The following is a 13,332-nucleotide window of genomic DNA, read 5'->3' as shown; positions in this document are numbered from 1 at the left end:
TATACGACCAATGTATTCCAGAGACCTTTTGCCGAACTTCGTGGAACAAAATTTAGAAATGTGAAGATTTTTTGCATGTCGTGTATTATAGTTGTGAATTTCATGATTAAATGTAAGTTTTAAATTTGTGTGAGCAGAAAAGTTTATGATGTTTGAAATAGTGTTAGTGATGTCATACAGTGCCATTACCTTGAAAGGAAGTATTTTTGTGTTACGATAAATATCCTTGACATGGGAATCCCATTTCAAACCAAGAATGCTTCTCAGAGCTCGGTTTTGAAGAACTTGAATCTCAGAAATCTGGTTTTTGTTAGCGAAACCCCAAATACAGCATAAATAGGATAGGTGAGAATGTATCATAGCGTAATAGACGGCAAACAAAACAGAGTGAGGAAGCAGACCACGAAGTCTATGCAAAACAATATGCAATCTTTAATATTTGTGATCTCATTTGGAATCTACCCCGGAACCTTCCGAGCGTGAGTCAAGCGCCTTAACTACTACACCCCAAAGGTTTAGACGTGGATCGTGTATGTTCGATACTTCAGCAGAAAAATGTTACGAATATAATTTTGAAACAATGACACATAAACTTTTAAACACTGTAAAATAAAGTATCGTACCTACATCGTATAATACATAATACTTTTTATTGAATATATGGGGCACGTATCTAATTATTACCGCTAATAAATACTTTTATCGTTAATAATAAACATAAGCCCCTTTGCAATCAATTTTACATTCGACCGCGCAAACCAATAATTTTGCAATACCTTATTTTTGTAATTTTAAGACAAAATACATTTTTGATATGCCTCATCAAAAATACCTTTTAGCAAATATTTATTTGTGGAATTTGATAATATATCAGAAATATCTAATTTTTATCTATAAAGCAATTTTAATTATCTTTGATATCAAAATATCTTAGTGTCATAATTATTTTTCTAAAACCGCTTAAGTAATTGAAAAAATAATGAACACTATTAATTTTTAATTTATAAAATAAGAAGTCATATTTTCGTACACATTTTTACGATTATTATCCAAATAGTAGGTTCATTGTTTTAGTTTAATGGACTGACAAAATAACGGAATTTACGAGGTTTTTAGTCCTCATTCAACTTGGCCCATGGGGCAATTACAATCGGAAGATACAGAAGTCATACATTCACCATGACGGTAATTAGATATTTTAAATTAATTAAAAAAAAATTATAGATTCGTAAGCATTCTGATATTTCATTATCACAATCAGTAGTAAAGCATTGAATATGTTAGGATTCGTTTTGCGTACCGCCTGGGTTTTCTAAGATACCCGCGTACTGAGAACTCTTTACAGCTCCTTGGTGCGAATTAGACTCGAGAGTGGTTCAATTATTTGTGGGCCACGTGAATTGAAGTACTCTCTTATACAAATAACATTATGTAATAAATAAGATGTTTTTCAATTTTGGGCATTGGATGTGAAAGTGCACTACAAATTATGAACGATTTATAATTACTTCTACAACAAAGCCTGACAAATCCAAGAATTTTTATGCAATCTTAATTAATGTCAAAAATGTTTTTTTTTCCAAATCCAAATCTTCTAATTTAGTATTTATTTTATATTGATTTAAGGTAGGTACCATAAGGATGAGTTAAGGGAAAGCTGAGAAAGAAATGTAATTGGCCAGGAATAATATCGATAAATGTTGTTGTTAACTAAACAATCGCCATGATGAAAAATAATATTTCTACGTGTTTTCCTTTAACATTTTTTCATGGTAATTTCACATGTTTAATTTTATATTCAAACTATCGAATTCGGAATTAATTTATATGTCGGCAGACAATCGAATATTCAACCACCAGTAATTGTGAAATTCGTGTGAATTTGGATTACCTGATTATAAGGAATACGATTGATAAGTCAGCTAACAATATTGATAAAATGCAGGATTACGCTAGATAAGAGTTTAGATATTTTTAGTGTCGATATAATATTTGATACAGACATAACTGCTAATTGGTTCATTATTGACAAGAGACTACAAAAGTTAGCGACTTAAAATACAATGTAACAAATACAGCATCTGTAGTCGAAATCTTTTCATTCAAAATGTCCCTTGTCAAATATTTACAGGTGGTACTGTGTTGTGTGCTTTTTTTAATCAACTCGATTGTTGGTTTGGAATTATGCTTTGAAGAAAACTTTAGTGGTTCGTTGGGAGTTTTAAATAATCCGTGTACCTCAAGTTCCCCATTATTAGACGTTAAGAAATACTCCGATTTTTCTGGAATAGTCGAGAAACCGAGTTCTTCTAATGATTATTTCATCACTAATCCAGTTGGGGTGTCGAGTTGCGTAATCACGGGAGAAGGGTATGACGTTGTTGCTGGAACAGAGTTGTCCCTGTCAGTATACAGCAGCAACCCTGGTCCTCCGGCTATCCTCAGATGGGCCGTACAAAATGCAGTTACTGGTGGAAGCATAACTTCTAAATTGGTGTACCTTGATGACTCCAAAACCTGGCAAACTTCAACCATACGAATAATTAGGAACGCAAAAATAAAGGTAACGTAAAAGATTTTAAATACCCAATAAATATTACAAGAGACCTTAAAATTGATAAAAGAGATAAAAGACAAAAGATAGTTGAATCAGCGAATTTGGAATAACCAGTGACCTGTTTCATCGTCTTCACGACATATTCATGACTAGTTGGTATTTTTATCAAATTAAATTAAATTTCAAGTATTTATACAAATATAAGTATATAACATCATAAAATGAGCCTCATCCTCAGGGGACCACTGGTTAAACCTGAGGATGTTAAAAATCTCACCCTCTACCTAATAGCAGAATACTTTACGGATGTGGGCTTGGAGGGGGAGATTTAGCAAAATGTAAACTCTCGCTTTCCGCACACTAGCCAGGTTCTTTATAGACCTGGGCTTGGAGGCCGAGAACTATTTACGGGAACCCGTCACATGTCGCAATGACGTCAGGAGCTTGCATAGCACTAACCCCTACCACTCAGAATACGAATAAGGTAAGGATAAAGAGTTCGAAATTAAATAAATAAATATTTTTTTCAACGATATCTTACTGGGTAAATACTGGGTAAGAATCGAATTGTGGTCCCGTGGCTAGTGTCTCGGACTCACGGCTCAAAGGTCCGTGGTTCGAACCCCACTCTACTCCAACTTGATTTATATTTTCTAATAATGAGTTATTTACAACTCGCTAAAACGACTCTCAAAATTATATATACACGTAAATTGTAAGAACGCAAATATTTTTTTTTTCTAAAAAAAAATAATTCATCATTAACATCATTTCCTCTCCGCACCGAATGGTGCATAGGGCACTCCATTGGTACACCAATCGCAACGTATCTTAATCATTTTTGTAACATGAAGGTAAGATGGTCAGTCTTACGCATCAGGTGCCAGTCTAGGGGACTATGAAATATTTAAATGTAAAAACACCTTTTTAAATATATATTTCTTATCATGTCGGGAATCGAACCCGAGAGCTCTTGCATGGTAGGCAAACGCGCTGACCATAACACCACGAGGCCGGCATGAAAAAAATATAAAATAATATTTCAATGTGTTTAAATAGTGTTGCGCTTCTTCTATCATTACATTCTAAATTATCCCATCTCAGTGGACCTAATAATCATCATAATTGATAATCCCGGTGGACCTAATCATAATTGATGAATTAAATAAGGTTCGGTCAAGAAAACCTGTCACTGGTTATTACAAATGTAAAAGTATCAATCATATTTTATGTCTATAATAAATTACGCTAAATTGTCCATGGTGGAATGCTTTCTTTGTCTACAAAAAATTGGATATACTCAAAGTATTGTTTATCAAATGAGTATAATCGTTTTTGGTCAATTAACGTAAAATGTATAAAATAATGTTTAATAATGAATTGTTTTCTAGGCGCTATTTTTACAATAAATAAAGTCAATTAATGACTAAAATTTTTCGTAGTTATGCAGAAAGCATCCAGTCACAGAAAAGAGAAACTGAGAACTTTTGTGAAAAGGGTGAATAACCAAATCTACACAACAGTTGGAATGTTATAATGTCGGATTTGATGATTTTTAAAGTCTAATTGTCCAAACGTCCCTTGTAAAACTCTGACGTGTGTTTTGTCATTATGTATTGGTCATATTATTTTATCAAAATTTTTATGAGTATGTTCAAATGCTTGCAGACTGGCTGCATTTCCTCCTTAGGGAGTTATTCATATCTCAATTTTATTGCAACAGAGTGGTAAACATTTTTGAGGAGGGATATGGAAGTTTTGTCATTTACTGGGCTTATGTGGCCACTTTACACAATGTGTAACGTTCACCATTCTGCCTATGTTTGAACATTCACATTTCCTTAACTCTTCTATCTGAGCGTAAGTGGCCACTTTAACCAGGCAATGACATTATACATCGTGATATTTTTATGTTTTTTATTTACCATGTATTTTTGTATAATATAATTTAGTACGTACTATTATTTGGCATATGATTTATTGCTCCTATTTCTTGTATTTCTTACTATAGTATTGAGTGAGTTTCTAGAAAACATATCTCAATTATCATTTCAATTATTATATTATATATATTCTTTTTCTGTTGATTTCAATGATACTCTTATTTTGTTTTTTTTTAATACTACTATATTTTACTGTTATTTTGTTGATTTTAATGATACCATTATTTTGTAAATTTGATTATGTGTGATTCTTAATTTGTATAATTTATATTTTAAAAATTATTTCTGATTATCTTTTTTTGCATTGTATTATTTGGAATTGTATTTTTTTTTTTCATTTACCTTTTTTTCTAGATTGTTATTCTATGTCATTATAATTTGAGTGAATTAATTTTGCTATGTATTTTTATTGTTATTTTTTGTGGCTTGACACGGGCATAGCCTCAAAAGCCTTAATAAGCTCATTAATATATAAACTAGTGTAATTTTGAATGAATACATAAATTAATAACAGGTCATAAGCCCTGTAAATGACTAGACTTCCATATTCCCGTCTCAATTTTTTCCCCTCTCTGTTGCAAAAAAAAATAAAATGTTTAATTAACGGTACCGAATTGTACAAAAATACTTCATTATTTTTTTATATTATCTTTAAAAACAAAAAAAAATGTTTCAAAGGAATTTTGGTGATCTTTTTAAGTCTTTTTAACTACACTACCTGAAATACGCATTTTGCATAAAAAGCGACATCATATATTTAACGAAACCTTAAACAAACTCTAATACCCATATGCAGAGACAAAACTTAAGGTAAGGAAAGTACATTCTAATTTCAAATGCAGAAAATAACCCGAAGGTGAAGACAATAGAATATACTTTCCTCACCTTAAGGTTTGTCTTTGCATACGGGTATAAATGTATAAGGTGACATTTATTTTCATGAAATGTTTGGGTGTGTTTTTTTAGCAGAATATAGAATTGACCTTCCTGAACTTGTTAACACCAATATCTATTTTTTTCAAAATTGTGGACTGGCTGCTTTCTGCATAACTACGTTCAATTGTAATCACGACTATATAAATCCACTGATAACCGAAATAATTGTTAGCAGTCTCTACAAAAAAATATTATGGCAAATTTGATCATAAATAAACGCTTCTACAAATTATACATTCTACAAAACATGGCACTGAACTGAAAAACTGAAGCATACAAGTTAAGATGGCAAAAGTTCAGTTGTATTCAGTTTTTATTATTCGGAACTTAATTTGCGGAAATCAAAGAGGAACTGCAATTCTTGGTAACACAAGTCTACGATATATACAAGGGAAGCGATTTGCTGATGAATGTCGATAAATCGATTGTGATGGTTTTTGAAAGAAATGAAAGTATGACTAAATGTGAAATCACTGTGGATGGGGTTATACTAAAACAGATAGAAGAATTTGCATATGTAGGATATATGTTTACTAACAATGGAATGACTGAAAAAGGAGGGTGAGTTCTGGTAAAAGAGTGAAGAGTGCTCTTAAATCAACTTTGGCAAATTAATGTTTGTCGAAAGAGGCTAAATTAGCAGTTCACAATGGAGTCTTGGTCCCGACCCTGATGTATGGAAGCGAAGTATGGACTTGGAAAAATAGGGATAAGAGAATTATAAGTTTATTTTATTTTTATTTTATTTTATTTGGGATTTTTACAGCTATTACATAAACAAATAAGTAGAAAAATCTTAATAATGCTAAAGCCAATTTAAAAAATCCACTGTAAATATAATGACACATAATTTATAAGAAAAGAAGTTTAGTGATTGTATTTGTGTGACGTTTGTATTCATGTGTATGTGAATGTGTGAATGTGTGTATGCGTGAACGAATGAGGGAGAGGATACATGTGCATGTGGGAATGAATGAGGGAGAGGGTGCGTGTGTGTGGGTGTGGGTGCGTAAGTATAAAAAAATAATTGTTTAAAACTTGTAATTGTATTAAAAATGGTACAATAAAGAGCTTAGTAAAAAGTTAGAAAACTTTTTAATAAAATTCAAATCAAGAAATGATATAAATTGTTTTTTTTTTTAAAAAAAGTATGTTAAATTTCAAAACCGTATTCTGAAAAAAAAAAAGCATTTTATTTTAAAATTTAACTGATACACATCGAATTAATAATGTGCGACGAGTCCTATACAATACGGTAGGTAACCACAAAATGCAGTAAATACGAAATAATGACAACAATAAAATAAGGTTTGACAATACGCGAACGTTGATTCAAAATAAACACACAAATGCATATTATATGCACCTACATAATATATAAATAAAAATAACTTATAAGTTTGATAGAAATGATTCGGATTATAAAAATCAGCAAGCACAAACAGTTGGCCCGCAGTACGGGGATACATAATTATATTAAAAGATCTTCTCACTATAAAACTTACTAACTAAATGCTATCGGAATGCAAAAACTCACGCGAATGTGTGGTAAAACTATGTACGATTGATGTACAAATGTTGAGATCCGTACATTATGTAAGGCTGAGATAAGCTTTATCTACAAATTCAAGAAAGGAGCTCTGCGTTGGTTTGGACGTGTAAAGCGAATGGATATCGAAAGAACGGCTAAAAATATTTACAGAGTGAATGTTGATGGATACAAAAATCGAGGAAAACCAAGAAAGACATGGCATGACTAAATCCAACAAATACATGAAGATAGACGTGTTAAAAGTCGGAATAATCGGCGCGCGTGCATGAGAAGATGAAGCGAGATCTGTATGCAAAGATAGAGTGATATGGCGTTCTATCCTCTCCGCCTATCCTTACGGGGAAACAGCGTGATAGTTTGTTTGTTTGTGTATTAATTTGTTGCAATAGAGAGGGAAAACATTTTTGAGATGGGAATATGGAAGTCTAGGCATTTACAGGAATTATGACCTGTCATTGGCTGGTTTATGTGGCCACTTTACACACTGTGTAACATTCATTATTTTGCCTATGTTTAAACATCCACATTTCCTCAACTCTTCCATCTGTTGACTTTTGTGAAGTAAAAGAGACGAAATCTTATCATTTGGGTGCGATTCATCAACCAATGGTGAAATGTCACCTATCCTAACAATTTTCCAATTTGTATGCTTCTTCTAATACCAGTTAGTTTAATCAACAATTTTTTGAGTATGTCCAATTGTTTGTAGATAGGTTGAATTTCCTCCTAATAGTTGTTGAGTGTAAAATGATGTACCACCAACTATCTCTTCGGATGAATGGAAAGTCATGTCAATTGTTGCTCTATCCATATTTGGAATTTAAATTATCTACTGCGTAGCCATTACTACATTCGTGTTTGTCAAATGATAAAAGCATCCAGTTATTTGATTTGAAAAAATATTAACGGTTTGCTCTCAAATTTCCATAACAAACTGCTGGATACAATCTCGGCTACGAGGTATTTCTTTTTTCACAGAATCTGTTTTGGTTACAATTTCTGTACATTTGAAAAGTGTAAAGTGGCCACTTTAGCCAGTAAATGCCTAGACTTTCGTATTACCTTCTCAAAAATGTTTTTCCATTCTGTTGCTACCTATTTAAATCAAAATAACTCCCTAAGGAGGAAATCCAGCCCGCCGACAAACATTTGAACAAACTCAAAATTGAATATTTTCGTAATGGTGGTAGGTTTAATTGATCCCTTTACACACAGTGAAATTAAAACGTATTTTCACGCGTTTTTTTTACTCCAAATATATAATATAGTATCAAATATAAATTTGAATAATTACAACTATTTTCATTATATTTATTTCAGATTCAAATACAGTGTACAGATTTGGATCCAAATATTTTTATGGCCATTGACAATGTACAAGTCCATGCTGGTTCTGCAGAAGAATGTCCAGCCATTGCTGCAACAACTGTTGGTCCTCCAACTCCACAGCCGACCAAGCCTCCAACAACGGTTCCCAATACTGATAGACCACCAACAACGCTTCCCAATACTGATAGACCGCCAACAACGCTTCCCAATACTGATAGACCGCCAACAACACTTCCCAATACTGATAAACCGCCAACAACGCTTCCCAATACTGATAGACCGCCAACAACGCTTCCCAATACTGATAGACCGCCAACAACGCTTCCCAATACTGATAGACCGCCAACAACGCTTCCCAATACTGATAGACCGCCAACAACGCTTCCCAATACTAATAGACCACCAACAACTGATGCTATTACAAATAACCCAACAACTGATTTGATAATACCTTCAACACTTAATCCCGTAACTGAATTACCACCAACTATCTCTCCGGAGGAGTTTGACGAATGGAAAACCGTATCAATTGTTGCACTATCCATAGTTGGAATTGAACTTATCTACTGCGTAGCCATAACTACATTTGTTTTAGTCAAAAGGAAAAAGGCATCCATGTACATGATTTGAAAAAATATTAATGAATTGCTTTTAAATTGCTATAACAAACTGCTGTATACAATCTCAGCTATAAAGTATTTTCTTTTTTCACAGAACCACAAATAATTCGTCCATTTCCTAAAATAGTAAATATCTGTGTTTGAAAATGGACAGTGCAACAATTTAAAAGATGTAGTAGATCTTGGTTCTATCGTTAGATCTCTGATCTATATGTTCGCAACACTTTCATGGGACCACAACTCTGTTCTAAAACACCACAAGAGCTTTAAATCTCTCCTTGTAAATAATTTATTTGTTAACGCGTAAGTTAAATATTATAAACAAGTAAGTTTGTAAAAAAATTGCTTTCACGTTTTAACTAAATTTACTTTTAAATAAACAAAAATAGGGAGTTACTCTAATACCAATACTACACACAACAACAGAGACGAAGAACATTTTCAGGGAGGGAATATAGTAGTACACAGCTTATTTATTCATAAATTTTACAGAAATGATATAATAAGATAAAAAATATACGGTTTAAAGACAGACCAGCGAAGTTTCTCAATAAAAATCATACATATTAAATTGTGATACAACAGAAGGGTGTGATTGTGTTCATTTGTTTGAGAGTAAGTGTAGAGGTGTGTGTAAGCGTGAGCATTATTACATAGCAAGTGGGAGGGTATCTCAGCAAGAAAGAATGAGTCCTAATTTATTTAAAATTAATTATTAAGGAGCATGTTAAATTTATCGATTGATGGAAAAAAATTATTATAGTTTGAGCAAGAACGATAGACGAAAGAGTGTTTTGCATAGTGTTACAGACAGGCAGATAGAATAAATACTTATTTCTTGTCACGCAAAAGGGGACATTAAGATTAATTTTGAAGAGTAGGTTAAAAGAGTCTACTATATTATTTAATATTTTTTATAAATTGCATAACTCAGATATAGTGCGATTGTCTTTAAGTAAAAAGAGTGTTATTGATTTTACAATATGGTTATGTTTAACATTTTTAATTATTTCAATGTTTGTTATGTATTGTTATGACCTGTCATTGGCAGGTTTAATTATACTGTAGCACTGATCACTTCAATTGGGTATTTCCAATTTTGAAAAATATTTGCAAACAACCAAAAAATACGGTGGTAACGGTATTGCGGCCTTTGGGACAAACGGCACGCATAACGTTACCGTGCCATACTGGTACGCAATATTTGTTAGCAGCGCACTCGGCGGACATGACGTGTGTTGTCGAAATGACGTGACGCCAACTGCACCGTTTTAATCCCGAAAATTTAGAAACATGTAAGTAAGCATTGATAGTTTTATCATTATAATCGTAAAAATCCACTCTCAATATTCTATGTATTTTTAACAATATTCTCGATTTGTAAAAATTCCCTTTTTCCGAATGACAGATCATAAGTCCTGTATATGCCTGGAATCGTTTATATCATCTGCCTTAAGGAAGTGGCCTGCTTCACAAGATCCGAAATATTTTTAAAAAAAATCATGCCTAAATCTACATTTCGATTATTTAACATAAGGTTGCAGAGGCCAATTTAAAGTATTTTAAAAGATGCACAACCAAAAACAGCGGTCTTTTTGGTCACAAATTCTAGAAATACTAGAAACTAGAAGAACGACCTTTTTTACAAATACTAGTACCTGATGCTTTTATGATGATACGCTGCGATTGGTGTACCAATACAGTGCCCTATGCTTTATTAGGCGCGGTAAGGGAATGATGATGATGATAGCATAAGAACTATATATTATGATCTATTGAACGAAACCAAAGCTTATTCTGCTTAGTATTTAATTATTTTCTAAATGAACCAATAAAATTAATAAAAAAAGTATTTACAATTTCTTTTCATTGGGGTAAAAGATATATATTTTTTGGTATTAGTACACAGTTTTTTTTTCAAGTTAAAAAGAAATTAGCCTGTTTGTGTGTTTTTTCATGGTTCACTCGGAAGACAAATGAGGGTATTATGAGCAAACTTCACCAAAAACGGAAAACTAGTTGTTGATGCCAAAATAAACTAGGTATGCATAAAAAATTACCTACCTAAATAATAGCGTAATTCAAAACTGTCTATAAATCTTTCAAGAACTGATTTTAATTATACTACTTTACACCGAAATCTAAACATTCTTCATTGAGTTAGTGAAGCATAATTAGAAATCTAACAATTCTTTTTTCATAGTTTTTCGCAAATACTCAGTAACTCTTTCAATTAAGGTTTCTATAATACCCTCAAATATATAATAGTTAACTCTTGTGTGGCTGTGATGTAACACAAAGAATAAGTGTGACACCAATTCAGCATTTTTTTTTTCGCTTGTGGTAACACGATGTTACGTCACCGCGTGCTAAGGAATTATTTACCAGTGTTTTAAAAGTTGATTGGCGGACGTGATAGCATAACAACTATATGATCTAAGAAAACGCTAATTCTGTTTTAGTGTTGAATTTTTATTTAAGTGAACCAATAAAATTGATAAAAAGGTATTTTTAATTTATTTTTATTGGGCGCTAAAAAAAATTTTTCCGTTTTGAAATACAAATTATTTTTTTCGAAATGAAAAAAAAAAAAAAATGCGATTTTCCGTTTTTTCTTGATTCACTTTGAAGAAAAAATTTGATAATTAATAATTGTTTTTATTTTTTTCATTTCGTAAAAGAATTACCTAATGTATCTTTCCCGCCAATTTGAGACTGCTGTGGCAAGGCGCTCAAGGAATCGGCTAATAAATGTGCCATTGAATATGATTTTACCATGAAAAAAAATAAATTCTTTGAATGTATGTTTTAATATATTTACCACTGCATGAAGGTTAGTTGTTTCTTTCCCTTTAAAAACCAAAAAAGCCTTTTTTGGACCTTGTAAAGCAGGCCGGTCTCTTTAAATGTTTATCCATCTCTGTTGAAATATCTGTCGATCTTGATAAAATCCCTAAAAAGTTGAGTCCAGGACTTACTTTCTCCGGATGCAAATATTTTTACAGGCACGAAATATTACTCTTTATCAAACTTACTCGAATAAATATTACAATTATTAATATTTAAAGCATTAACTTTGTGGTCAAAAATTTGACTAAATGTTTTTTAAAATATGTATATAACCACTTGCTGACTTGTCTATGTCTACCAAATTCGAGATGTACCGGTCTCTTCGCCAGTACACCAATTTAACCAACATGCAAAACCCACTATACGCCTACACCATAGTTGTTGAACAAAAATATAAAACCAACATGCTATGCATTTTAAAAAGCAATTTTGAATTAGTTTACGATACTGATGAAAGTTAAATAAAGATACGGGAGTTAAAATCTAACATGCAAATAATAACGGGCTAACAGTAAATAATACGGAAATATTTCACATTAGGAAAGCTTTAAAAAAAATATTTTTTTATCAATAATCAAACAATCTTTCAATTTAGCTCATTATACGATGTTCCATTGTAATGGTCACCCTATTCCTATTAAATTCACGCCCCTCCCTTCATCTCTTCCCTCTATTATAACCTTATTTTCCCAAAACATAAAATATTTTTATAACCTAATCAGTCCATGTAATAGTTGCTTATTAAATGCATGGAATGTTGGTTTATATTTTTGTACAACAACTATCATGACGGTGTATAGTGGGCTTTGCATGTTGGTTTAATTGGTGTCCTGATGACGAGACGGGTACATCTCGAAACCGGTAGATATTGAAAAGTCGGCAAGTGGTTATATACAAATATTAAAAAAACATTTAATAAATGTATCAATATAATATATTAAACATTATAACCATTTAAGGTACTTTTGTTCAGAGCAATTTCTCTTTGTGGCCCTAAAAGTGTTAAATATTCCGGATGAACATATTGAATTCTCCAAAACTAAAGCCATTTTCAGGAGAAGTGTACAAATTTGAATTTTGTCTAAGGGAAGAGACCATTGCAAGAGACTGCTGCGAGACATTGAATAGATGTATCTACTACTAAGCAAGTTGTCTAGATGTCTAATAAAATATATGTTTAAATAAAAATATATATTTTAGGCATTCTTTAATTATATGCGTGCTACTACTTTCCATTTGTTATATACCAACTCAACACAGGACTCTCGGCCTCATAGTTTTTTGTAATATGCATCTTTGTATGGATAAATTAAGTATTCAAAATATTTTGTGTGCGTCCAGATGTTTGTAGACAAGTAATGGATTTCATTTCCTAGGAAGTTTACCTATCAATATTGATAAATATTAAAACAAGAATGGCAAACATTTTGAAGAAAATAACATTGAGATCTAGGCATGTACAGAGCTTATTGGCCGCCATTATCTGATGAAGACCAGCTTATAAAAAAAATAATTTATGGGTTATTAACAATTAACATTTTCTTA

The 13,332-nt window shown here is 32.0% G+C and overlaps 1 protein-coding gene across 1 annotated transcript; it reads left to right on the top strand.

Annotated features, from left to right (window-relative positions):
• Positions 1-1,996: 1,996 nt before the first annotated feature.
• Positions 1,997-13,116, top strand: LOC148278849 (uncharacterized). Its single transcript, XM_088230801.1, has 2 exons — positions 1,997-2,563; positions 8,309-13,116. The coding sequence occupies exons 1-2, from the start codon at positions 2,108-2,110 to the stop codon at positions 8,945-8,947; spliced, it is 1,095 nt and encodes a 364-aa protein (XP_088086927.1). The 5' UTR covers positions 1,997-2,107; the 3' UTR covers positions 8,948-13,116.
• Positions 13,117-13,332: the final 216 nt, after the last annotated feature.

This window comes from Micrasema longulum, unplaced genomic scaffold, assembly GCF_059751315.1.
Source record: "Micrasema longulum isolate JH-2025_06_02 unplaced genomic scaffold, ASM5975131v1 h1tg000819l, whole genome shotgun sequence".
In the NCBI taxonomy this organism is placed as follows: Eukaryota; Metazoa; Arthropoda; class Insecta; order Trichoptera; family Brachycentridae; genus Micrasema; species Micrasema longulum.
The sequence above is the reverse complement of the archived record's forward strand: the minus strand, read 5'-3'. Positions and strand labels throughout refer to the sequence as shown.